We start from the raw sequence: 27,657 nt of genomic DNA on the forward strand, positions 1-27,657 counted from the left end.
AACTAAACCTATTCACCCCCTCCACCACCACCACGTATAGATCCGTCCACTCGATGACGTTGACCAATCAGATAAGTACTAGAATTTCAAACACAGCATCTGCAGTAAGTCGCGAGCCGCCAGTAAAACGAGAGAAAGGCGAAACGAGCTGCTGCACACGGTAGCTTTTAGTTTATCGGTAGTATTTAGGGCTTTGTTTTTGTTTTATTCATATTCACGGTGGACTTACTGTGGGAAGAATGACGGACGAATCGGCTGTCAAAGTATGTATTCGGGTCCGTCCGCTTCTTGAGAGGTGAGTTTTTAATCCTGCAGCCGTTAAGTTTCAAATGAGGAGCTGCGACACCTAATGCTACCGAATAGTTAACGTAACTAAAATCACGTTAGTTGTCTTTTGTTATTTGAAAAGTTAATAACTTTTAATGATGATGTCTTGATGTTTCCACTCATCTTGAGCGCGTCTCTCTTCACAGGGAAGAAATTGCAGAGCCTGCCCAGCTGTTTTGGAAAGCTGATGAGAAAGCAATTCATCAGATTGATGCTGGAAACTCCTCAAAGAGTTTCAGTTTTGGTATGCTCTGCAGCGTTCTTGTGTTTTTCGATATTAAATCTAATAGAAATGTGATGTGCATTCAGTTTTCCTGCTCTGTGGTTCACAGATCGAGTGTTCACCGCTGATGAAACGACCAGTCAGCTGTATCAGGACATTGCGAAGCCTCTGGTCGTCTCCACTGTTGAGGGATACAATGGTACGTAATATAAAAAGCATGCTGTGTTGTTTTATTGTTTTATCACTGCAGCTGCACGGGTTTTTATTTTGTTTCGGTTGTGTGTTTGGGTCACAGGAACCATATTCGCTTACGGGCAGACGTCCTCTGGAAAGACCTTCACCATGATGGGGGGTGGACGCATCCCCGGAGTCATTCCTCTGGCTGTAGAAGACGTCTTCCAAAGCATTAAAAATGTAAGAACGGCATCACGTCTTTAAACACAGTACATTCTAGCATGTTTCAATGTTTAGTCCTCTTTTAGTTTTTGTAATTCTCCCTTTATTGTGATTTTTTTTTTTTAAACATTCAGCAAACAATTTCCATCTCATACAATTTTTTTGTAAATTATTATTTACAAACAGTTAGACAACTCGGTTAACAATTTAAATTTGGGTAAACACTTATACATTATTCTCCTTCTAAGCACTTTTTAAACAATCAATTATCTTGCTTCAGGTAAAAGTGTGAAATAAAACAGAGGATGGAACACGAACAGAAAGTGATTATTAAAACCTGTTAACACCTGCAGTGATGAACCAAACGGGTTCTCCATCCTCTATCTTACAAAGTCCGGTCTTGTTGAAAACATATACAGTGGTGTGAAAAAGTGTTTTCCCCCTTCCTGATTTCCAAGTTTTTTGCATGTCTGTCACACTTAAATGTTTCAGATCATCAAACAAATTTAAATATTAGTCAAAGATAACACAAGTAAACATAAAATGCAGTTTTTAAATGAAGGTTTTTATTATTAAGGGAGAAAAAAAAATCCAAACCCACATGGCCCTGTGTGAAAAAGTGTTTGCCCCCTCCTGTTAAAATATAACTTAACTGTGGTTTATCACACCTGAGTTCAATTTCTCCAGCCACACCCAGGCCTGATTACTGCCACACCTGTTCTCAATCAAGAAATCTCTTAAAGAGGACCTGCCTGACAAAGTGAAGTAGACCAAAAGAGCCTCAAAAGCTAGACATCATGCCGAGATCCAAAGAAATTCAGGAACAAATGAGAAAGAAAGTAATTGAGATCTATCAGTCTGGAAAAGGTTATAAAGCCATTTCTAAAGCTTTGGGACTCCAGAGAACCACAGTGAGAGCCATTATCCACAAATGGAGGAAACACGGAACAGTGGTGAACCTTCCCAGGAGTGGCCGGCCGACCAAAATTACCCCAAGAGCGCAGCGACGACTCATCCGAGAGGTCACAAAAGACCCCATGACAACATCCAAAGAACTGCAGGCCTCACTTGCCTCAGTTAAGGTCAGTGGTCATGACTCCACCATAAGAAAGAGACTGGGCAAAAATGGCCCACATGGCAGAGTTCCAAGACGAAAACCACCGCTGAACAAAAAGAACATTAAGGCTCATCTCATTTTTGCCAGAACACATCTTGATGATCCCCAAGATTTTTGGGAAAATACTCTGTGGACTGATGAGACAAAAGTTGAACTTTTTGGAAGGTGTGTGTCCCGTTACATCTGGCGTAAAAGTAACACCGCATTTCAGAAAAAGAACATCATACCAACAGTAAAATATGGTGGTGGTAGTGTGATGGTCTGGGGCTGTTTTGCTGCTTCAGGACCTGGAAGACTTGCTGTGATAAATGGAACCATGAATTCTACTGTCTACCAAAAAATCCTGAAGGAGAATGTCCGGCCATCTGTTCGTGACCTCAAGCTGAAGCCAACTTGGGTTCTGCAGCAGGACAATGATCCAAAACACACCAGCAAGTCCACCTCTGAATGGCTGAAAAAAACCAAAATGAAGACTTTGGAGTGGCCTAGTCAAAGTCCTGACCTGAATCCTATTGAGATGCTGCGGCATGACCTTAAAAAGGCGGTTGGTGCTGGAAAACCCTCCAATGTGGCTGAATTACAACAACTCTGCAAAGATGAGTGGGCCAAAATTCCTCCACAGCGCTGTAAAAGACTCATTGGAAGTTCGCAGCAACAACTGCAATCAAGTGTTTGCTATAAGGGTGGCCCAACCAGTTATTAGGTTTAGGGAGCAAACACTTTTTCACACAGGGCCATGTGGGTTTGGATTTTTTTTCTCTCCCTTAATAAAAACATTTTGTGTTTACTTGTTATCTTTGACTAATATTTACATTTGTTTGATGATCTGAAACATTTAAGTGTGACAAACATGCAAAAAAATAAGAAATCAGGAAGGGGGCAAACACTTTTTCACACCACTGTATTCAATACATCTTTTTCCCCAAATCCATTGAATTTGTCCCGTTTCCAGTCTATCAGAGAAAGTCAGCTTTTCCATTACACATGTTTTGTGTGACATCACTCCTCCACCGTAGGAGCCTCTATCTTTAGACATGTTCTAGTAATAGTTTTCAATTAACATGAACAACAATTAACATATGTTTATCTCCAGATGTTGTCAGACTTTTATCAGTTGTCCCTCACTGTTTATTTCTAAAGCACTGCTTCTCTTCTACCCCAAGTTTCCAAAGAAGGAGTTCCTTCTCAGGGTGTCTTACATGGAAATCTACAATGAGACTGTGACCGACCTGCTGGTTGACAGCTGGAAGAGAAAACCTCTGGAGGTCCGCGAGACCATCAACGTAAGCGGGTCCTTCACGGTGTTTTCTCAAATCAAGATCCTGTCGAATCCCTTTTCAGGTTCAGTGTGCAACACGTGCAGCTAACTAAAACTCAAACACTGACATGAAATTATTAGTAATGTTTATTTTTACTAGCAACCTGATTAAAGTTAACACCCTGAAAATGAAAAGAAGTCTTTGCTCCGTTGCAACATATTTCAAAGTCTGACATGATGATTGTGATTATATGCTGATAATTACTCTGCAGAAAAACATCTACGTGGCTGAGCTGACCGAAGAGCTGATTACTTCCTCTGCACAAGCCCTGGCCTGGATTCGTAAAGGAGAGAGTAAGATCTGAGGTTGAGATCTGATTCTGACACTGTATGCGCTGCAGACTCCATGTAACAAACACCGTGTGCCTCCACAGAGAACCGGCATTACGGCAAGACGAAGATGAACCAGCGCAGCAGCCGCTCACACACCATCTTCCGCATGGTAAGCAGCGCCGCAGTGTGCGCTCACTAACACCTGGGAGTCGGGTGAAATGTGGATGTTTTTTAATGGTTTAAGTTCTCTTTAGATCCTGGAGAGCCGAGAGAGGAGCGACCCGGCATCGGGTGAAAATGCTGATGGAGCTGTTATTGTGTCTCATCTGGTGAGAAAAGCTCCTTTTTTTTAATGTATGGTTCGTCTTCGTTTTAACTTTGTTGTAATCATTATTTGGTCATTTTTAACGTCTCGTAGAATTTGGTTGATCTTGCTGGATCTGAGAGAGCGAGTCAAACCGGAGCTGAAGGTACGGTGGAGTTCAATCCAAACACTGCTGGAGCTTATTGATTGAAGCCTCATGACATTCATTATAGACCTGATAACATGTTGGTCCACTGGGTTTACAATAATCCATCTTTTTTCTTTCTTCTTAATGTCGCAGGCGCACGATTCAAAGAAGGTTGTCATATCAACCGCAGCCTGTTAATACTCGGCCAGGTGATGAAGAAACTGACTGATGAGAGCCAAAAGTGAGTAAATAAAGGACATCCAGTGGTGATTCACTGTGTTGACATGACTTAACACTTCTTCTCTGAATTATACTTTTCATATCCCATTAATTTAACGAGTTCTCGAGCCTGAACCTGCAGAAGTGCAGCATCTAAAAAAGACACTTTAAGACTATTCTCAAACTGTTCAGACCTCTGAGGGTGAGATGGAGGAGGTGACTATTTGCATGTTAAAAAAAAAAAGTCGCTCAGACTTTGTCATTTGTGCAACATCACAAAAAAGGCTTTTTATCACCTCAGAAATATTGTTAAAGTCCAGCCGTTCCTCTCACAGCCAGACACTCGTACATGCTTTCATCTCCAGCAGGCTGGATTACTGTGACGCTCTCTTTTCTGGCCGACCTGAGAAAGCAAATAAACAAGCTACAGAAAGGCAGCAGCTCGAGTACTAACTAAGACCTGGTAGAGAGCTCACATCTCGCCGGTCCTTAAGTCTCTCCACTGGCTGCCTGTTAGTTTTAGGATCGATTTTTAAGATGCTTTTATTCGTGTTTAAATCTCTGGTCTTGCACCAGATCACCTGTCAGACATGCTTTTATTTTATGCCTCTCGATCACTCGGATCCTCTGACACCGGCCTTTTAGAGATTCCCAGGGTGAGGACGGAGACATATGGGGAGGCAGCATTTAGTGTGTACAGTCCTCTGGAACAGCCAGCCTGAGCTGAGGGCTTCACCACCTTTGAACACCTTTAAAAGAAGTCTTAATACATACCTTTTTAACTTGGCATTTTCGTAATCTATTATATATATTTTATATATAGCTGGAGTATAGTATATATTTTATACTATTTTTATATTGTCTTCTCTACCATGTCACTTATTTTATATTGCCTCTTTTAGGTTTTTAAGGTCAGCATGTGTCACAAATCAGTGACATGCTGATTGGGACGACCAGAGATTTGACCTGCCTTGAATCTCAGACGGCTTTATTCTGAACTCCAGCTATCAACTTACTGTTAGAGATTTGTCATACATTAAAATTATTCAAAGAAGATTAGATGGATTCAGTGCGTGTTGATTTCTAAACTCCTCACGCTTCCATTCGCTGATGTTTCTTTGTCCTCAGAGGTTACACCAACTACAGAGACAGCAAGCTGACCCGCATCCTGCAGAACTCTCTGGGTGGGAACGCTAAGACGGTGATCATCTGCACCATCACGCCCATCACGCTGGAAGAGACCCTCAGCACTCTGCAGGTCGGTGCCGTATACTGTACTCTTATTATCATTATTATTATTATTATTATTATTATTAAAATCATAATCATAACTACCCTGATATCTAACGCAGTACAATCATCTTATATTTACATTTAAAACCAAGCTGCTTTTAGTTTTAGTAGAAATGTTCTACTTCTTTCTCAGGCAGAACATTTTAATTTCATTATTATTATTTACTGATATTCAGCGTGATTAATTTTTTACTATCCTGTAAGTCTGACCTCAACTATAACCTAAAAACCTTCATTTTCTACTACTTTCCAACCTTGGAACACTTATCAAAGTTGACTTATTTCCAGACTGGAACCACCTTATTTTAACATTTCTTGTCAAGTAAAATCAACACATGATTTTAATAATATTTTTCTGATCTTTTTAAATTCAGTGCTTTTTTTTCCTTGTATTTTGACCAAGATGATGATGATTTACAACATATTTGTTTTCTCAGTTTGCCAGCACTGCAAAGAAAATGAAGAATGACCCCCATGTGACGGAGGTGTCAGATGACGGCGCTCTGCTCAAAAGATATCGCAATGAGATCGTGGACCTGAAGCGCCGACTTCAAGAGGTACCCACACCCCCCCATTGGACCCGTCTCTGAGAGGTTCACCACGGGACACCTTCCTACACTCTGACCCGTCTGCCGTGTCCTTCAGGTGTCTGGAGTCACTCATGCCACGGCCACAGAGAAGGACTTTCTGTCCCTGCTCCTCCAGGAGAAGGACCAGCTCCAGAGAGAGCAGCAGGACCGGATCAGGAACCTGACCAAGCTGCTGGTCACCAGCTCCAACCTGGTCCTGGTCCAGAAGGTAACCGTGACTGGGAGGGAAGATGGAGGTACAGTACAGCTCTGTGTTTTCTCAGTAATAATGAAAGCCCGGTTGTGTTATCAGATGCCTAAACGGCGGGTCACATGGGGAGGGAAGATGCTGCGACTGGCCCATCCCTCTGCCTGTGACGACGGGTCATCGGACGTCAGCTTTGCAGAACCTTTCAGTCGGAAGAGGAAGGCAGACTATCTGACGGAGCTGGGAGAAGGTGAACACGTTCACACACGTGTAAACTGCACAGCAGCACTGTGTGAGATGTGGTCATTAATGCGTGTTGTGGTTGAACAGAGGACGAGGACTTTGACTCTCACTGGGGAATCCCCGATGAGCCGTCTGTGGACATGGAGATGAGTCAGAGCTCTGGAGACAGGTCAGTGAAGAGTTCTGGTCGCTGGCACTGAATTAATAAACAGGAGAGGATGTGTGACAGTTATCTTACTATTCAGAGTGTGTTCATGTCATTTAAACACCTGCACCAGCTCTCCTTCTTTCACTGAGTAGGATCCAACTTCTTCCTGCAGTCTGCACATGCTGAAAGTGAGAGGAACATCTCTAATTATAAAATATTTGTATTTTTCTTCAAGGTTTTGGTTATATTTATTTTATATCTGCAAAGTAATGAAAAAAATTAGACCCAAATATGTTATGAATTTAATAACAAGGGGTGGATGTATAAAATAAATGCTACCAGAGGGACTAAAAGAGGAAGAATTGAAGTGAAGTAAGATTTTGGACACATTGGTTGCAAACCTGCTCCTAAACTGTGCCCCCTCACCTCCTCGTGAAGCCCCCCCCCCTTTTCCTGAACTGCTAAATGCGGCATTATTTCATGTCATTGCCATGTGTGATGGTGTGTATAATCTCTACTGTATATTTATACTGTATAGTCCATCTTGAACCCTGAAGCTGCTGGACGTGAACGGTACGTCACCTGTACGTTTCCTCTATTTTATTTATTTTTTCCAGCCCCAAAGACTTTGTGTCTCCCAACCAGCTGCGAGAGATTTCAGGGAAGGTGTCCAACCTGGAGGTGCAGCTGGAGATGGAGAGTCAACAGAAGGAGGAGGCCATGACCAAGATAGAAGCGTTAGACGGCCAGGTGGCCGAGCTGCATCTGCAGCTGGAGACGGAGGAGCAGCAGAAACAGGAGGCCGAGGAGATGATGCAGACTACAGAACAGAGGGCTGCAGAGCTGCAGCTTCAGCTGCAGACTGAAACCCAGCAGAGGCTGGAGGCCGTGGAGAAGGTAGAGATGTTGGAGTTCAGGCTGACAGACCTGGAGAGACAGCTGGAGGACCACCGCATCACCCAGACTGAGAGCGATCAGCAGGTACGCTGGGTTTCATACCACACTCTCAACCTGCTCTTTGTTTATTCTTCTGTGCTGCATCAGCTGCTTTCAAGACTGATCACAATAACGTGTCTTCCAGATGAAACAAGATTTTGCAGAGACCATCCAGCTGTGTGAATCTTTGACTTCAGAGAAGGTGAGGCTGAGTATAATCCTCCTGTTTACCAGACAAGGTGTGAATCCACCGCAGAACATTGTTCATCTGAATGCCGTCAGATCAGTTCATTAAATGTGGGGCAGTTTAAAAACTACATCTGTAAAAGTCTGTTTTATTTAATCTGGGATTAAAGGACAAAAAGGCAAAGCCAACCATTTCATATACATGTTGCACAACACACAGCATAGACGCTAATGTTCAGATTATTAATATGTTATAATATCATTGCACTTTTCATTTCATAGCACCCGACACTTTTTTCTATTTATCCCAAACTGTATTTATTTATTTATTTTTATTAGTTTTTTTGGTGTATGTGTGTGTGTGTGTGTGTATTCTAAAATAATTAATTTTTTTTTATCTATCTTACTACTTATGTCTTGTACGTATTTGTAACTTTTTTCATATTGTGCGCACTTTTTGATTTTCTTTGCCGATGTGATGACCGAATTTCCCCACTTTGGGATTAATAAAATCTAATCTAAAACAGTCGAGGCAGTTTCTGGTTGTTCTGCAGCATCAGAAGGAAAACCATTCATTCAGTCTGCTAGAGATGAGAAAAGAACATTTTCACCATTCATTTCCAATGGGACTGTTTCACCTGATAGATCTCTCTCTCTCTGAGAGTGTGTAGGACTCGGTGGTGGCAGAGCGCGACTACCTGAAGCAGGAGCTGGGGATGTTCATCGAACAGATGAACAGTCTCGAAAAAGAGAAAGCTGCTCTGTCTCAGGACCTGGAGGAGAAGAGGGAGATGGAGGAGTTTGAGACTCTGGAGGAGGAGTTCAGGAAGGAGCACGAGGTGAACCTCCTGATTTCCACCCACTCTCACTGCTCTACTGTTACATGCAGTGGGGTTGTCTGTCTTTTCTTAGTTCATTGTTTTTTTTTTTTTTTCTTTCAGTGGGAATAGTTTTCCATTAATAAATATTGTCTTCTCCAGTGTTTTAAAACAAATTCTCTTATTTATTTATTTATGTACGTAGTGTTAATTTTGTTCGTGTAATCTTTTCAGAACGAGATGCAACATGAAGTTAGTTCCCTGAAGGCGGCCGTTGAATCCTCTGAACTCCAGTGTCTGGAGCTGAAGGTGAGATGATGCACTGAGGAGGAGTCACACCTGAGATTATTAATCTGGAGAGGAGTTTAACTTTAGTTACCAAACTATTACTACTCGGTGTATGACTCTCACATGTTTGTGTTTAAACTAAGACCTCATAAATGTCGTAGTTTTGATTAACTTTTGTATTTTGTTCCCTTTTTTTTTTTTTTTTTTTTTTTTTTAAGAACAAACTAGAAAGTGTATCTGAACAGCTGAAGACGAAAACTGAGTTTGCAGAGGAGCTTCAGAGTATGGTATGTTTGTCTCTTGTTTTGATCATAAAGGTGGAGCATGAAGCAGACGTCTAGACAGATGTTAGTACAGTTAGGTTGTGTGTAGTAATAACCTGAAGTACCAGATGATTGACAGCAGCGAGGCTGCAGTTTCTGGAGCGATTGACACAGACTGGTCACTGACCGCAGCTCATTCAGTAACCGTGTCCTGTTCCCTCCCTGCAGAGCGGGAAGGACCTGGTGCAGGAGGTGGCGACGCTCAGGCGCTCTCTGTATGATGCAGAGGGTCTCAGTAGAGACACCAAGAAGGAGTGGGCGGTCCTCCGCAGCCAGAACATGGCTCTGGAGGAGGTCAATGTAAGTCTCCATGAATCTGCCTCTACGTGGACATCACAGCTCCGCCCCAAATACTTTACAACTGCACCAAGTTACAAAATAAAAATGGACAGATCCAATATGTATGAAGCAGCAGTTGTTAGCTACATACAAGTATTAAAAGCACGGACAAACAACATCGCCACCATCTGGTGGTACACCGGAAAGCTGTTTACCAAGTGCCATTCAATATACAAGTGAAGAGGAACAATAGTTAGTCCTCAGCAAGTATTGAATAATATTTTGCTCGAAGAGAGGAGCTCAGTATGATGGGAGCTCCCCCAGCTGGCTACACTTATAGCAGCATGACTGAGTGATGGTTCAGGGTCACCTGACAGCGAGGCTGGTTCACTGGGAGGTCTCCTGTTGGTAACCGTCTCTGTGCTGATTGTCCGGATGTGTTTTAATATCTTTGTTGCATCCGTAACTGTATCTTATGTTACCCATTGTGACGCTGTCCTCCAGGGGAGCCTGACCGCAGACCACCAGCAGATGGAGACGGAGGTGACCAGCCTGCGATTTATGCTGGACGCGGAGAAGTCACGCTACAGACAGATGCAGAGCGACCTCCAGAAAGAGCTGAACGTTGCTTTTGACGAGAACACCAAGCTCACCTCTCTGCTGGACGGCAAAGTCCCCAAAGGTAAGCTCAGACTCGGGTGTTTATAGAATACATACCGGGTTCATGTACAGTCTTTAAGGTGTGGAAAATGCTTCATTTCCAAGTGTTGAACCCACACAGCCACTCATGGAAATCAAAAACCTTTTAAGGTTTATCAGCCTTTTAATATGTGACATTAAACGATCCAGTCATCACATTTGTTAGTCATCTCTCATGAGACGCAGAGTGGACAGAATCATGATGGACAGACGGGAGCGCTGAAATGAAGCGAAGCGTTTTTCCCTTCAGCTCAGCGTCGTCAGGGCAACCTTCAGCTCTCAGACCGCGTGTGCGACCTCTGACCTTTTGATTCTGACTTTGACAGTTTCCTGGAGGTCTGCTGAAGCTCAGCCAGACTGATCCTGTCCGAACCTTAACACACACACACACACACACACACACACACGCGGCTCGGAGCTGATAGACGTGTGTCTGTATGTTACTCATCTGCTGTGGGGAACCAAACAATACTGGAAAGCAGATAAATGAGTGAATGAAATGGGTGCTGCAGGTTTTCAGTGTTTCAGGAAGTTTATATGCAAGATATATATGTTATATATTTATGTTTCAGTCAGCGGTTACTGAACGGACAGACGATGCATTTGTGTGCATTCACGATCAATGTTTGAACACTCGTTTTTTTCAGTTAGAGATTAAAGTTATAAACAGACTCAGACTTTAACCAGTGCAGACTGGATATCCGTCATCAAGGACCACCTCGTATTCATATTTATAATATCTAAATGTGTGTGTGATGCTCCTGCTGTCTGAGATGAGAGGAGAATCTCTGCTGGTTATTTTTTTTTCTTTTCAATACCGATAATAAGCACTGATACGTGGAGTGATAACCATCATTTTTCAGACCTTCATGTGATCCTGCTGCAGCCCTACTGGGTGGTCAGTTGATCCCCGACTCTGCATGTTCATATCATAATTATAACTGCTAATTTACAATGAAAGCTCTGAATGTAAGTCGTGTTTTAAGAGCATACATTGAGCCTTTAACACCAGATGGGAGTTGTAAGATGTCGTGTGTCTCCAGATGTGATGGACAGCGTGGAGCTGGAGAGGAAGGTCGCCGTCCTGAATAAAGAGCTGACGGCGTCTCGTGAAGCAGCGAAAGTCCTGAGAGCTCAGCTGGCTTCATTTCAGACGCTCCCAAATACGGTGGACAGCTTGACCAAGCAGGTGAGTCCTCCAGACTCCCTCTGAGCAGGAAGCACTAAATATTTCACCGGTCATGTGATGTCACTCTGTGCTGTCTCAGGTGTGTGAGCTGAATGAGGAGCTGGGTGCTGTCCAGACTCAGAGGGACAATCTGCTGTGCGTCCATGAGGATGAGGCTCAGCAGCTCAGAGACTCCCTGCAGACGTCTCAGCAGGAGCTGAGCGCTGCCGCTCTGAGGGAGACGGAGCTGAGTCAGCACTGTGCTGATGTCACGCAGCAGCTGGAGTCACTGCGCTCAGACCTGCAGCGACTAGATGCCGAGAGGAGTCGGCTCACGGCTCCTGGAGAGGAGAGAGGCCCGGAGGTAAACGTCAAACATGTCTCCAGATGGAAGCGTTACTGTTCAGTACTGCTGTCAACTCAGGCATTACTGACTGCATGACGTTTTCACTTCAGCTGGAGGAGAGCGACGAGCACAGAGCGTCACTGGAGGGACGAGTGAGCGAGCTGCAGCAGCTGATGAAGGATGTGGAGGAGAAGCTGTCTGACAGTGAAGCCTCCAGACGCACAGAGGAGGAGATCAGCAGAGAGCTTCAGGAACAGGTAGGACCATACTGCTGTTACATCAGATCAGACCGTTAGTCCGCTGACAGAAAGAGAAAATGGGCAGTTTTTACATTGTTTTATTTACATTTCAACTTTTGGTAAATTTAAAACAGTCCATTCGATGCTCCTGCGTTTGTTCAGGAAACTCCTACTGATGGGGTTCTGACACTTTAGAGGCAATATGATGATTTTTGTTGTTGTTGGAGGAAATCATTGCCAGATCGATCAATAAAAGAATGAATCATCATTTCTTGCTAAATTTGATAATGACAGCTTTTAGCAACCTCAAACATTCCTGAAGTCAGAGAGTCTGGTTGTCATGTTTACTCTGATACTGGGGAAAAAAAAGTTTCCTTTAAAACTAATAGTTATTTCTGCTAAAACCACTCTGACCTGACGGTGTTTTTATTGCAGCTGAAGCAGCTGACTGAGGAGCTGCAGGCTGAGAGAGCTGGACATCAGATCCCTGCAGAGCCGACGGAGGAGCTGCTGTCCTCAGTGACGGCTCTGACTGCAGACAGAGACCAGCTCAGGAGGAACCTGCAGGAACATGTGAACATGGTGAGACACGACTCTGCTGTTAAAACCACAATGAAACTCTCCGTGATGATGGTTTCATCTTCTCGCAACACAACTTGATACACGGGAGTTTATTTTGAGTTGTTTTCTCAATATTCGTCAGCTCTTGTCCCATGTGTGGGTCCCTCCAGGAAATCACGATCTGGCCATCACAATAATGAACGTGAATTCAAGCAAACCCTGTAATATTTGTGGGAGCTTGCCATTTTTTTTAATTACTGTGATTTTTCCACAAAAAACTATCGTCATCAGAATCTGTGCTGAAAGTATTAACATAAAGTAAATATTTTTAAACAAAACTCTTTATAAAAAAAAAACAACCTCTTTTTAATAACTCCTCATCTACAATCAGAAAGGCTCTGCTCCTGTTTTTATCACCAAATAAAACTAGAGAAAAAACGGGAAGTTAAATTAATCTAACTTAATGCTTATTATCAAAGGATGTGATTAAATATTACTGGGTGTTAAATGAGTTTTATCCACACGTCCAGTTGTCAGAGACGTCTCCTTTGTTTGTTTTATCCAGCAGGTCTATGTGTTGAATGAACATGAATTAAACAGCATCTACAGCTCTTATTTTGACAGCTGATGTAGTCCTTGTTTCTATATTCCAGTCACAGACGGTCTGTTCTGGAAACATATGCAGCTTTTAGGACCTTTTAGGAACTTGGAGCCTCACAGTTCTCTAAGTTCAATAAATATAAAAAGATGAACTAAAATATTTCTGTGATGTGCTGCATGATTATTATCACAGGAAGAGATTACAGATTTATTCCTTTTATCAGGTAAGGCTTAAACAAATCAAAGTTTTCTTTCTGGACTTGCAATTTTTTTCTAATTCCTGCAATTTTACCACAAAAAACCTAAAACTACACAAATTACATCATAATTTTTGACAAAATCTGCAGCAAAACCAAACATTTTCCCTCCTCTCTCTCTGTGTGTTTGAACTCCAACCAGCTGCGTAGTGTCTCTGTTACATTGTTTCTATGGATACGAACTGCTCCCTTGTGTTTCAGTTGGCAGAGACACAAGTTCTTCTTCACTCTCTTCAACAAGAGCTGCAAGAACAGAAGCAGCAGAACTGTGACCTGGTGAAGGAGAGCGATCCACCAGGACATGTGAGGGCCATGATAACTGTGCTCGTTGTTGCTTCTAAATGACTCCTTCATCATCAGTACCCTGACTGTTGGATGTGTGAACAGATGCAGAGGGAGTCCCTGCAGCTGCAGTGTGGTCAGGATGAGGAGGTTCTGCGGCGCGGTGCTCAGAGCTCCACAGAGGAGCTGCTCTCCACCGTGGCGGCTCTCACCGCAGAGAGAGACCAACTCCAACTGGACCTGCAGGAGAACGTGGAGATAGTGAGTGAGCCCAGATCGGTCATCCGTGACGGACGTCTGCTGCACGTCCGGTCGTCGCCTGACAGCGCCTCACTTTCTTCTCAAACAGATGATTGAGAACCAGGCGGAGCTGAGGACGGCGCTGGATCAGAACCGTGAGCACAAGGAGCAGATCAAAGATCTGGAGACGGCACAAACGTCCAAACTGGACGGACTGCCCGGTGATGCCAGTGCACAGCTGGAGCAGCTACAGACACAGGTAAGAGTTGTCTGAGTTGGGAAAAGTGTCTCTCTTTGTGTGTCCTTCTCTGCCAGCTTTCGACATTCGGTGGGTTTCTCTATAATTATGGAGTGAAAGGAGTTAACACCCGACATCACTTACGAGTTTAAGTCCTGTTCATTGTTTCCAAAATCAATATTAGTGAGTGACAGTTAGAGGACTGGAAGTCTTGGACAGGAAACTCTCCTGTTTGAAATCTGCAGAACAAAATGTGAGCAGCTGTGTTAGGAAACATCTGGTGTTGTAGGACTCAGAGCTCTGCTGAGCGAGACGATCCACTGCTCACAAAAACACATGGAACTCGGGAACTGATGACGGTCGAGTAATGAAATTGGTACCAGTTACTCATCAGGGTTTTATCCTCCTGCTGCTATGTGCATGGAGCACAACACCATGACGTGCACAAATGAGCAGCAGTCTGTGATCTTATTGATTTACCCTCGTATGTATTGGGGTTGTGTAAATAAAACCTGATATTTACTCACAGATTCGGACTCTGACCGCGGAGCTGGAGAGAGCGAGAGCCGAGAGAGACGACCTGCTGTCTGAGAGGACGGTGGACACGCAGACGTCCTCAGAGGAGACGGAGACGCTGCAGAGCAGAGGGACGTCTCTCAGTGAGGAGAGAGATAAGCTGCAGGAGACGGTGGAGGGACTGAGACAGGAGAAGCAGCAGCTCAGAGCGGAGCTGGAGGACAGGATGGAGACATTACAGACTCAGGTTTGTGAAAATGTTATACTTCTATAAAATACTTCTACAGTAAAGCTGAAATTAAAATGCTGTCAGATTCAGAGCAGATGTAAAGATCTTGATGATGCGTGCGTGTCAGCTGTATTCAATTATGTGATGTGGGGATACAAAGACAGTAAAAACAGCACAGTTGCAGCTTCTTTGTGCTCCTACTGTGGTGATGTGGGCGGGGCTTGTGGATCAATAAGGCATAAATATGAGGTGATCAGAGTGTGGGATTGTTTGGTTCATATGTCAGAAAACAATAAGAATCTTCATGCTGTGTTTCAAGAAGTTAAATAACGATATGTGTAAAGTAACCATTTATCATGCAGCATAAATTCAACTAGAAGGCAGTTACTTTTTGTATTTGAAGTAAGATGGAATATCGTGGTGAAACTATGAGCCTGAATGTTACAACACACTGAGAACAGGAGTCCTTCCTCTGACCTCTGAAGCTGTCAGATTTACAAATGTCCTGCAACACAGCTGGTTGAATATGAATCACATGGTCTTTATTGTGATGAGTGAAGAATATCTGCTCAGGATGCAGAAGTGTTTCAGAGCAGTGAACACAGCGTTGTTCAGCTTTAACACTTTTCACTCGTCTGCTTTTGTTTCGACGGCTGGAAAATAGTCGGGATACTTCATTGATTTGTTCTTTTTTCTTTGTCAAAATCTTTTTTTATTGCAACTTAAACATGGCAAAGAGAAAACGTAGCAACAGCAAACCCTCCCTTCCCAGTCACTGCTGGTGAAGTATAGCAGCTGGTATCTACAGTCACATGAAGGGTCAGCGAAGTATAGTGGAGTGAATCTGCCCCTTGAAGGACCTTTTCTTTTTTAATTTTTATTTGGAACCACAGAGCTCGGAGCCGGAGACAGACAATGTATTTAGAGACTGATAACACTGATTTGTTGATGTTGAGAAAAATATGGAGCAGCCGTGACCTTCAGAACTGCTTGTTTTAAAAAGAAAAACCTCCCTGAATGATTGAATGTGTGTTTTCTTCTTCAGATAGAGCAGCTGCAGGGACATGCACAGGCCGTCAGGGAGCAGAAGCAGCAGCTGGAGGAGGAGCTGCAGCGCAGTGAGGAGAAGGTGAGGGGGGACGGACCTGATGTCAAAGGTCTTGTTTCACTTTTCTGGATCTTATTTTATCTTGAATACTGAAGGTGAACCTTTTTATTATCATTATTTTTAGGCCACTGAGACTCAAAGCCTTCTACAGTCTCTTCAAGAGGAGCTGCACGAGCAGAAGGAAAAGACGTCGCAGCTAGAGAAACTTTACGAGCAGATTTCTGACTCACAGCTTCAGGTGACTGAAATGTTTCCGAGACGCTTTTTAAAACCCGGTGCTTCATTTTCAGTGTTCTGACTGCCATCTGGGGATCTTTCCTGTTAAACAGATTCAGGCTCTGACCGAGGAGCTGGAGAGAGCTAGAGCCGAGAGAGACGACCTGCTGTCTGATCAGGAGTCCAGCCGTCAGACGTCCTCAGAGGAGACGGAGACGCTGCAGAGCAGACTGATGTCTCTCAGTGACGAGAGAGATCAGCTGCAGGAGACGGTGGAGGGACTGAGACAGGAGAAGCAGCAGCTCAGAGCGGAGCTGGAGGACAGGATGGAGACATTACAGACTCAGGTTTGTTCCACAGCTTCCATTCTGTAAAATAACATCCACTGCAAAGATGCTCATTTGTAATCTTTTCTGGGGACAAATCTGTCCAGGCAATTTTTTAATGTCTTTGTACAACCCCGTTTCCCAAAAAGTTGGGACGCTGTTTAAAATGTAAATAAAAACAGAATGCAATGATTTGCAAATCACATAAACTTATATTTATTTGAAAATATACCAAAGACAACATATCAAATGTTGAAATGGACAAATTTTGTTGTTTTGTAAAAAATATCTGCTCATTTTGAATTTGATGGCAGCAATACGTCGCTAAAAAGTTGGGACAGGGTCAACAAAAGACTGGAAAAGTTGTGTAAAGCTGAAAAAAAAAATCACACAGTGGAACATCTGACAATTAATTAGGTTACCTCGCAACAGATTGGATATTATAACATTATTGGATATAAAAAGATCATTTCAGAGAGTCAAAGAAGAAACCAGATAAAAACATGATCCAGAAACACCGCCGCCTTCTCTGGACCCGAGATCATTGAAGATGGACTGAGGTGAAGTGGAAAACTGTCCTGCGGTCTGATGGATTACAATCTGAGATTCTTTTTGGAAATCATGGACGCTGCATCCTCCAGGTTAAAGAGGAGAGGGACCATCCAGCTTGCTATCAGCGCTCAGTTCTAAAGCCAGCATCTGTGATGGTACAGGGATGCATTAGTGCGCATGGCATGGGTAGCTTGAACATCTGGAAGGAAGCATTAATGCTGAATGATATATTCAGGTTTTGGTGCAACATATGCTGCCATCCAGACAACGTCCCTTTCAAGGAAGGTCTTGTTTATTTCAGCAGAACAACGTCCAATCATATTCTGCACGTATTCCAGCAGCATGGCTCCGTAGTAGAAGAGTCCGCTGATAAACTGGCCTCCTGCAGTCCAGACCTGTCAATCATTGAAAACATCTGGAGCATCAGGACATGAAAAATACAACAAAGGAGACCCTGAACTGTTGAGCAGCTGAAATCCTTTATCAGGCAAGAATGGGATCACATTTCACTTTCAAAACTCCAGAAACTGGTCTCCTCAGTTCCCAAACATTTACAGAGTGTTGTTAAAAGAAGAGGTGATGAACACAGTGGTAAACATGACTCTGTCCCAACTTTATAGAGACGTGTTGCTGCCATCTAATTTCAAAATGAGCAGATATTTTTCATTAAACAATCAAATTTCTCAGTTTCACCATTTGATATGTTGTTGGAGGTCTGCACTTTCCAAATGCTTTTCTACTTCAAATGATGTACCATGAAAAATACTTTGTTTCCAGGAATTTGGAGGACATGAAGTGAACATGTGGGAAACACTGAATCTCCTTTTGTGACAGACTGTTTTTCCAGAGCAGGAAGATCTTTTAAATCACTCCTTTCTCTGCAGGTGAGGGATCTGGCTGAGAAACTGGAGGCTGTTGAAGCAGAGAGACACAATCTGCTGTCTGATCAGGAGTCCAGCCGTCAGATGTCCTCAGAGGAGACGGAGACGCTGCAGAGCAGACTGATGTCTCTCAGTGAGGAGAGAGATCAGCTGCAGGAGACGGTGGAGGGACTGAGACAGGAGAAGCAGCAGCTCAGAGCGGAGCTGGAGGACAGGATGGAGACATTACAGACTCAGGTTTGTTCCACAGCTTCCATTCTGTAAAATAACATCCACTGCAAAGATGCTCATTTGTAATCTTTTCTGGGGACAAATCTGTCCAGGCAATTTTTTAATGTCTTTGTACAACCCCGTTTCCCAAAAAGTTGGGACGCTGTTTAAAATGTAAATAAAAACAGAATGCAATGATTTGCAAATCACATAAACTTATATTTATTTGAAAATATACCAAAGACAACATATCAAATGTTGAAATGGAGAAATTTTGTTGTTTTGTAAAAAATATCTGCTCATTTTGAATTTGATGGCAGCAATACGTCGCTAAAAAGTTGGGACACGGTCAACAAAAGACTGGAAAAGTTGTGTAAAGCTGAAAAAAAAAATCACTCAGTGGAACATCTGACAATTAATTAGGTTACCTCGCAACAGATTGGATATTATAACATTATTGGATATAAAAAGATCATTTCAGAGAGTCAAAGAAGAAACCAGATAAAAACATGATCCAGAAACACCGCCGCCTTCTCTGGACCCGAGATCATTGAAGATGGACTGAGGTGAAGTGGAAAACTGTCCTGCGGTCTGATGGATTACAATCTGAGATTCTTTTTGGAAATCATGGACGCTGCATCCTCCAGGTTAAAGAGGAGAGGGACCATCCAGCTTGCTATCAGCGCTCAGTTCTAAAGCCAGCATCTGTGATGGTACAGGGATGCATTAGTGCACATGGCATGGGTAGCTTGAACATCTGGAAGGAAGCATTAATGCTGAATGATATATTCAGGTTTTGGTGCAACATATGCTGCCATCCAGACAACGTCCCTTTCAGGGAAGGTCTTGTTTATTTCAGCAGAACAACGTCCAATCATATTCTGCACGTATTCCAGCAGCATGGCTCCGTAGTAGAAGAGTCCGCTGATAAACTGGCCTCCTGCAGTCCAGACCTGTCAATCATTGAAAACATCAGGACATGAAAAATACAACAAAGGAGACCCTGAACTGTTGAGCAGCTCAAATCCTTTATCAGGCAAGAATGGGACCACATTTCACTTTCAAAACTCCAGAAACTGGTCTCCTCAGTTCCCAAACATTTACAGAGTGTTGTTAAAAGAAGAGGTGATGAACACAGTGGTAAACATGACTCTGTCCCAACTTTATAGAGACGTGTTGCTGCCATCTGATTTCAAAATGAGCAGATATTTTTCATTAAACAATCAAATTTCTCAGTTTCACCATTTGATATGTTGTTGGAGGTCTGCACTTTCCAAATGCTTTTCTACTTCAAATGATGTACCATGAAAAATACTTTGTTTCCAGGAATTTGGAGGACATGAAGTGAACATGTGGGAAACACTGAATCTCCTTTTGTGACAGACTGTTTTTCCAGAGCAGGAAGATCTTTTAAATCACTCCTTTCTCTGCAGGTGAGGGATCTGGCTGAGAAACTGGAGGCTGTTGAAGCAGAGAGACACAATCTGCTGTCTGATCAGGAGTCCAGCCGTCAGACGTCCTCAGAGGAGACGGAGAAGCTGCAGAGCAGACTGATGTCTCTCAGTGAGGAGAGAGATCAGCTGCAGGAGACGGTGGAGGGACTGAGACAGGAAAAGCAGCAGCTCAGAACGGAGCTGGAGGACAGGATGGAGGCGGTAAATATTGTGGAGTGATGAGTAGAGTAACTGAAAGCACACTGCCGTGATAACTTCTGCTCTCCTCCAACTACAGATCTCAGCCGTCCAGGACAAGTTGAGCTGTCAGGAAGAGCTGAACCTGCAGCAGCGGTCTGAGGGGGGAGAACGAGAGGCCGAGCTGCAGGAAGAAGTACATCCTGCTCATTTACTGCACATTTAAATAGTTCATCTTAGCTGCTGCTTTGGACTTCTGTTTTTAAATATAAAGCTCCATCTGGCAGCCTGTAGACTTTTCTCAGTCCAGCTCTTCAAAATGTCCCCATTAACTTCCCTGTTATCTGCTGACTGCCGACACTGACCGGTTGTCTATGTGTTTGCGTTCAGCTGCTGCAGGAGCAGCTGAAGAGTCACAGAGAGGGACGAGCTCAGGCTGCAGCCGAAGCAGAGGCAGCTCAGAGGATTTGTCCACAGTCCTCCTTTTACGAGTTCTCTGTTTGTTCCTGCTCCTTTAGAAACTCTATTTAATCATCAGGACCTGAGTAAACTTTAAATCCACTGTGTGGAGCAGTTCAAATTTTAAGTCCCTCAGTTTTTCTTTAAGTTTTGGCAACTTACGCAGTCAAATTCACATTTTTCCAAAGGTTTTCAACAATTCAACTAAATAAAAGTCAGGAAAACAGAAAACAAAATTTCTCTCCAACTTAAATATTCACAGTTACAGAAGAATTAATCACAACAATGCAAATGTAAAACAACAAAAAACCCAAATAGAAACCAAAACAGAGCAGAACGAAAGACAAAAAGAGGAAAATTACAGTCAGTCTTTTACAAGTCCTTTTTAATGTGTTTTGTCTTCATGGTGTTGAAGAGAGTCGTTCCAGGTTCAGTACCAGGAGTGAGTTGGTCCGCTGATCTGCTCTCAGTCTGGTCAGAAATGTGATCGCAGCTGCTTTAAGGTGGAAGGAGCGTCACAACCACAGACTGTATATAAAAGCGTTCGCAGCTTCAGGTCTGGAAAAATGGTTCCGATACAGAAGTGCCTTAAGCTGCAATACCACCGAGTGCCACTAGAGGTCGGTTCCAAAAAGCCTCCGGCTCCATAGACTCCCATTCAACTTCGCTCATCAAATCCAAAGTGAATAAAATGTGTCCATCAGTTATCTCGGTGTTGTTAGCTAAAGTCACTCCTTCTTATTAGTTTTCTGGAGGTCCATCTGAAAATAATCCCTCATTCATTAGAAAAGAAGATTCAAAAAGACCTGTTTTTGGGGGTGTGTCTGTTTGATTGACAGGCCTGTGGTGCAGTCAGGTTACAGCTATTGGTGGGCAGGATGTAGTATTGTCAGCTTTTCAATTAGATCATTCAGATCCACCACTGGCTCCTCCCCCAGCTCGTCCAAATATGGTCACTTCCTGCTCCAAACCGCTCCGGACTAGCAAAATGGTGACGGACAGAATCTGAACTGGAGGCTTCATAACGTTCACAAACCAACAGGTGACGTCACTGATGGTTGATGGTTACCACGGACACGATTTTGAGACATGGGATGAGCTGCTTTAACATGTTCTCGAGGCTCAAAATACATTCACAAACATTTGTTAGATTAAATGACTTTAATTTAATTACCATGCTGTCACAAATGGATGGCAGGAAGATAAACTGTCGAAATATTATTGAGGATAAAACACAGGTGGAGCTTCTGCAACCAGACAGACAGACATTGGTTTATATGTGGAGTCAGAGGCCTACAGGACTGAATCATCTGGTTGTACTTTTGTTTTTCCTTTCAGTCTCTCCGTGACGCGAACACAACCATCTCAGCCCTCCGAGAGCAGCTGAGCAGCTCCGAGCAGAACGCCGGAGTCGGAGAGACGACGTCGTCGCGGCTGCAGGAGTCCGCTCGGCAGCTTCAGGTAACATCACCGAGGAGTTGTTTATATTCATCAGTGACTGAAAGAGAAGCAGTAGATCTCATTCTGAGTCTAAAGCCGGTGAATGTGATGGTAGGAGTTGTTGGGGGTGTTCCAGCACATCATCGACACGTGCGCCAAGTACAACTTCACAGCGCTGGACGAGGGGCTCACACAGGAGTATCGCCTGAAGGACACTCAGCTCTCCTCCCTGACTAAACCCACCAAGGCTGCCTATGACGCTGTCTGTCAGCTGGAGCAGGCCACCCTTCAGAGTTTCACACAGATCGAGGTAACATATCAGTTTCTTTCATTTGAACTTTGGTTAATACTTTGCCTCTGATTGACAGTAACCCTGCTGCCTCCACAGGAGCAGCTGCACGTGCGAGCTCAGGGCATCAGCAGCCTGTTTGAGCAGCTGGTGCAGAAGGACCTGGATGTGTTCGAGGAGAGGCGGCTGCAGGACTTACTGCTGAGCCGAGCGCCGGCCGCCAGCCACTCCGTCACCGACCACGACCTCCACTCGGTGTGGGAGCAGCGGCTGACGGAGCTGCTGGACCGGAGGCTGCTCTACCTGCAGGTACGCAGGTGTCCCACTGTAAACACAAAGACGGGAAAAGAACCTACCAGCATCACAACGGCCCGTTTAATGAGCTTTTTACAAGCTCTCCTAAAAGTGTTTTATTATTATTGATAATATTAGGTCTTACATACGCCCTCAGGCGTAATGTAGAAAACAGGCCCTGAAGGAAGCGTACAACGCTTTTTTTTTTTTTCTCTCGCCATTTTCAGTTTTTGTGCACACGTACGCTTTAAATATGGATCCTACACACTGTTTGATGAATGAGGCCTCAGATCTGCGTGTGTTTGAGCACGTCTCATATTGTCAGAAAGATTTTTAACTTCTTCCATTTAAAAAAAAAAAAAGTATGTTTCCAAGAAAAACAATGAGACCCGCTAACGTTAACCGCTGATCCTGACCCAACAGCCAGGCTGGACTAATGTCAGCATTACTCACACACGCACCTCAGTCAGGGTTAAAATAACACCACCTGTCCTACAGACAGACATCCTGTCCTCACGGACCTTCACGAAGAGCAGCTCCACAACTATGACTGAATAATAACCAGCTGACTGATTCATTTGTAGAAAATGGACGTCATCTCCAAGAGGCTACGGACCCACCAGGGTTCCTTCATCCTCGAGCTGAGGGCAGAGGTCAAAGACAGAGAGAAGCTGAAGGAGCAGATGCAGACGCTCGTCGGCAACCAGCCAATCGGCTGCAGCCAGCTGGACAGCCTCCTGAGACAGGAAGTGAACCGCAGGTTGGCCACGGCACGAGGCAAGATGAGGCCTCTGCAGGTAGCTTTTAAACTCCCTTCTCTGTTTCGTGTGCGTCTGCAAAGCCCCATCTGAAGGAGAAACTGAGGCTTTTCTCTCCACCGTCCTCCTGCAGGCCATCGTGGAGGAAGAAGACGGCTTGTTTGAGGAGCTGAAGCAGCTGCAGGATCAGGTGGATTCTCAGCTGAGGGAGGCGAAGAGCAAGAGTTGGACTCTGCTGCAGGCGCTGGAGGGAGCTCCTCTACAGACCGAGCTCTCCCTGCTGAAGGACAACCAGCAGCTCGCTCTGCAGCTGCAGCACTCCCAACACACAGCCAGGGTACGTTTCACGTTCATCTCTCTCGCACAAAAAGCTCTCCAACACATGCACGACACAGGCGTTAGGGAGGTCAGGAGGTGTTCAGACTGGAGGATACAGCAGCTGCTCCTGGCATCACATGCTGACTGATATATTTCTGTGGTTTTCAGGCTCTGCACATTCAGAAGGAGCAGCTGGAGGAGGCGCAGGTCAAAGCCAGCAGCAGGATATCCAGCCACAAACAGGCCACCCAGCTGCTGCAGACTGAGCTGCAGGACAGCCGTGCTCTGCTGGAGGACCAGGAGAATGCCATCCAGACCCTGAGGAGCAGGCTGAGGGAGTTGGAGGTGAGTGCGGGTCTCCTCGCACACCGTCTCATATCTCTGAGGTTGTTTTAAGAGGTTTCCATCCACCCAGCAGCTTTAATGATCAAATGTCTCTCCATGCTTCAGAGAAGAGAGCCACCGAGTGCAGCCGAGCTGGAAAAGCTTCAGAGCAAACTTTTCAAACTGGAGGTGAAGCTCAGCTCGGCTTTGGACCAACACCAGCAGGAGTAAGACATCTTTACATTCATTCTTCAAACGTGTGTGATCATGTTGGAGGCAGCTGATGGTGACGAGGCCGCTTCAGTTGGGTTTTATAACCTGGTATTCCTACAAATAAAAACCATAGGGGGAGCATTTGATCCGCTGACCAGAGTTGTGTCCCTCCAGGGTCCAAACAATGACCACCCTGCTGAGTGAGAAGGAGGCCTCTCTAAGAAAGCTGAAGGAGGCTCTGAGGAAATCTCAGCAGCAAGGAGACGAGTCGTGTAAGTCTTCTTTATCTCTTGAAAGCATCTGTGTCAGGTGGTAACTCATAGAAACTGAAAACACCTGTCTCCATTTATACAACGGTAGCTCCACCCCAGAGACCTGATTGGTCAACTGAACATTAGGAACAAATCATCATGGCATCACACCCTGCTCATCACTGGAAAACATCACCCCACCTTCTCAATGGGAAAATATTTAATTAGAATAGAATTTCATATATGAAATATTATAGTATTTATTTATTTACATGTATATAGATATAATAATTCTATTAAATGACCCATTTGGTGAAGTCAGGTCTCTTTTGGTCCTTTTTGGTCGCTCCGAGCACCCGTACCGTAACACCACGGATAGTCACGCACTCACAATCCTAGCGGCGGCTAGCCAGACCGGTTTGGTTTGAACACATGACACGCTGCTAAAATGTTAAAAACACACAAGTCCATGGATATCTTAGTTCATCAGATATCTTTGTTCAGCCGAATGTATGTAAACGTCATTTAAACTGAATCAGTCAGATCCAGATGTTGGTCTTCATCACTTCCTGCTGCTTTAACTTGTGTTTGTCCCCCACTGGGAGAGGAAGATGTCCCGGAGAACAGCAGCACTAATAAGGTTGTGTCTCCTTCAGTCCTGCAGGGGAAGGACCTCCACACCAGACTGACCCACCCCAGAGGTCTGGTGATGAAGAGCAGCGTGATGCTGGACAAGACCAAGCTGGAGAAGGAGGTCACCCAGCTTCAACTGAAGATCACTGAGCTGGAGAGGTAACATCCGCAGTCTGACCTCCATCGAAATACACACACACACACTGGGTCTCATTCACTAACTGTGCGTACCAACAATTAAAGCACAAATCTGGGATTCATCAATATTTTCTCTCCTGGATTAGTTCGTACTCTGTGAACAGATTTAGAACAACATCAGACCATTTGTACGAACAGATGATGACTGGCTGCTGTCTCAGAGAATGTAAACACAACGTTTAGCATATTAAAACTATTAATTAAAAAGGGATTTAATTAACGACAATATTGAACACTGTAAATTTATGAATGCATTGACCAAATGTATTAAATAGGCTCGCCATTAAGTTTACGCCCTTCAAGCCTCATTAATAATTGTCACAATTAAAATATTCACAGATAATTGCAAATACCACATTAATTATGAAATAAATTAACACATTTCTCAGACATGTTCCACTTTTCTGTGGATGTCCAATCATTTTTTTTCCTTCTTATTCTTCTGGTCTATGATGCGGGTTTTTTCACCAACTTTAACATGAATTTTTTTTTTTTTTTAACCATAGTTACTTCTGAGGAAACACTTTTTAAAAATGTCCTTCTTCTTCCACCTCAGACATTATTGTTTTAATTTCCGCTTTTATGTAATTTTTCTTTTTCATTTTTTTGGTGCCGTTTTTGGTACCAGTTCCAGACAAACAGGTGTCCTTATATGGAGAAACGGGGGCGTAGCCATATGCTAATTGAAAGAGCGTGGACAGTTGACATGCTGCTCCCTGTTGTCCTGCTCTGACCTCTGACCCCATCTCTCATCAGCCTGATGTCCAGTCAGCGTGCAGAGATCAGCAAGTGGAAGAACAGAGCCATCAAGCTGAACATGAAGAGTAAAGCTGAGGTGAAGCTGTCGCCCCCTCGCACCCCCACCAAGAGGGGCCTCCCCATGGCCTCCACCTCCTTCAACCTGCTCAGCTCCCCCAAGAAGAGTCTGCTCACCCCCAAGAAGATGCTGGAGCCCTGCGGGAAGCTGCTAGACTCCCCCAAGCTGTCGCTGCTCAACTCCCCCAAAAGCGGGTTCTTTGATGGGGACGGAGCCTCCGAGGTGCTGTCTAGAACCTGTCCCAAGCAGTTCTTCGATAACTCCAGCCTCGGAACCATCCCAGGTAAACTGCACCTGCAGCTCACCTGCACTGTACTTACATAAACCGTCTGAACACCGTAAACACATGAGCTGTTTGTTTTACCAGAAGTCTCCTACGTTCCTGACTCACCTGGAGCAGAGAAGGGTAACAGCGCGGGGTGGGGTGGGTGGAGGTGGGCTCAACCCCTGAGGGTTTCCTAACACTAGCATGGGGTGATGTGCTTCTTCCTCACCTGTTGAATCTACCTGTCTTTAATCCACCCGAGCGGTTCTTCTTCTTGTCTTTTGGTCTGTTTGTGTTTGAAACAACAGAAACAGTAAAATGGAAACTCACCTGCAGCTGGGAGATAAAATCTGTCATTTAAAGTGTGGGGATTTTGACTTTATGATGTTTAAACTGATTCCTGAATAATATTTACACTAAAGTGGTGTGATAAATATATCCTGGTGTTTAATGTCACACTGATTTATTAAAGGTTTAACTTTTTACTAACAGGAAGCTGCATCAACATGAAGACGTATGGTCCTTCAGAATAAAAGCACTAGTGCCTCCTCTTTAACTCTTTTCTTTATAACCACACTTGACTAACTTTATTATAACAGTAATAAATGTAACTAACAGGTAGAAGACTTGTGTGTCTCCCTGTGACCTCCTGACCTTTTAAGTGGTATTTTGTGTGCATTATTTCTGGAAATATGACTCAATATACAGAGTCTCCAGAGGAATGAACTTTTGTATTTTTCCATTGTAATACTCATAAAATATTAAAAAATCCTAATAGATTTCCAACCAACACTTGAGTATCATGATAGTGTGAAATTTAGGAGATGAGCATTTCTTCCCCCTCTATCATATCATAAGTCAACACAGATCTGAAGCAGGAACCCAGCAGCCTCCATGAAGGTTTGAACTTTCTCCTGAAACTTGGAGGAGCTGTTGAACCGAACTGTGTGTGTGTAGACATGTTTCTAAAGCTGAATCTATGTTACGACATGAACATGTTACTTGAGTTTCCATTTGTATGTTGCAGATGGAGCAGTGGGGGTCGACAGGAAGGAGCAGCCGTGGCCTCAGTCTCCAAAGGAAGAGGAAATGTGTAAATCACAGTGATATGTTCCACATGTGCAATATTTAAATTTTGTTTTTTGTTTCTAGCTTCTTTTTTTTTCTATCTGATATGTTTCTTCTTTTGTTCTTCCTGATTTTATATATTAAAGGTTTATTACAATCATTGAGTTATGGGTTTCATTCATCTTTCAGTCCACTGAATCCAGATGTATGGCTCCTCTTCAGGTACCACATCAGTACTTCAGGATATGGTGTTTAAGAATATGTCACACAAATAAATGTTCATGTAACCCATAATTATTAATGAAGAATGCTGTTGTTGTTTCTGTCAGAGTATAAACTCTACATGGGTTGAAGAAGAGTATTTGTAAAGGATGCTCCTGTCCGTGTGTCAAACACAGGTAGAGCACCTTTCTTC

General features: G+C 43.8%; 1 protein-coding gene across 5 annotated transcripts; it reads left to right on the plus strand.

Moving 5' to 3' along the window:
• Positions 1-122: 122 nt before the first annotated feature.
• cenpe (centromere protein E) lies at positions 123-27,400 on the plus strand. 5 transcript variants are annotated; one of them, XM_069705866.1, is made up of 49 exons: positions 123-295; positions 474-571; positions 660-749; positions 846-964; positions 3,227-3,346; positions 3,594-3,675; positions 3,756-3,823; positions 3,909-3,983; positions 4,073-4,124; positions 4,260-4,347; positions 5,454-5,583; positions 6,056-6,175; positions 6,264-6,416; positions 6,501-6,645; positions 6,726-6,807; positions 7,404-7,767; positions 7,868-7,924; positions 8,580-8,747; positions 8,961-9,035; positions 9,233-9,301; positions 9,506-9,637; positions 10,121-10,298; positions 11,359-11,504; positions 11,584-11,847; positions 11,940-12,086; positions 12,504-12,650; positions 13,688-13,789; positions 13,874-14,029; positions 14,118-14,267; positions 14,776-15,009; positions 16,037-16,120; positions 16,224-16,337; positions 16,429-16,662; positions 18,078-18,311; positions 19,718-19,939; positions 20,016-20,108; positions 20,306-20,379; positions 21,712-21,835; positions 21,930-22,124; positions 22,203-22,412; positions 22,982-23,194; positions 23,289-23,492; positions 23,642-23,818; positions 23,924-24,024; positions 24,185-24,282; positions 24,918-25,053; positions 25,849-26,192; positions 26,277-26,315; positions 27,202-27,400. In XM_069705866.1, the coding sequence occupies exons 1-49, from the start codon at positions 240-242 to the stop codon at positions 27,279-27,281; spliced, it is 6,843 nt and encodes a 2,280-aa protein (XP_069561967.1). In that variant the 5' UTR covers positions 123-239; the 3' UTR covers positions 27,282-27,400. The 5 variants fall into 5 exon arrangements, with proteins under 5 accessions (XP_069561967.1, XP_069561963.1, XP_069561964.1 ...); XM_069705862.1 differs by lacking the exons at positions 11,940-12,086; positions 12,504-12,650; positions 13,688-13,789; positions 13,874-14,029; positions 14,118-14,267 and having other exon boundaries at positions 6,501-6,653; positions 6,728-6,807; XM_069705863.1 differs by lacking the exons at positions 11,940-12,086; positions 12,504-12,650; positions 13,688-13,789; ... (1 more) ...; positions 14,118-14,267; positions 26,277-26,315 and having other exon boundaries at positions 6,501-6,653; positions 6,728-6,807.
• Positions 27,401-27,657: the final 257 nt, after the last annotated feature.

The sequence above is a fragment of the Brachyistius frenatus genome, unplaced genomic scaffold, assembly GCF_029030835.1.
Source record: "Brachyistius frenatus isolate BFR_SWC_R1_liver_20210118 unplaced genomic scaffold, ASM2903083v1 Contig_59, whole genome shotgun sequence".
Lineage (NCBI taxonomy): Eukaryota > Metazoa > Chordata > Actinopteri > Embiotocidae > Brachyistius > Brachyistius frenatus.

What these genes read in the sequence shown, in the direction of transcription:
- cenpe (XM_069705866.1), top strand. Translation starts at nt 240, where the DNA reads ATGACGGACGAATCGGCTGTCAAAGTATGTATTCGGGTCCGTCCGCTT. An exon ending in TGAAGCGCCGACTTCAAGAG is followed by an intron (nt 6,176 to 6,263) that starts GTACCCACACCC and finishes CGTGTCCTTCAG; the next exon opens with GTGTCTGGAGTCACTCATGC. An exon ending in TCCAGTGTCTGGAGCTGAAG is followed by an intron (nt 9,036 to 9,232) that starts GTGAGATGATGC and finishes TTTTTTTTTAAG; the next exon opens with AACAAACTAGAAAGTGTATC.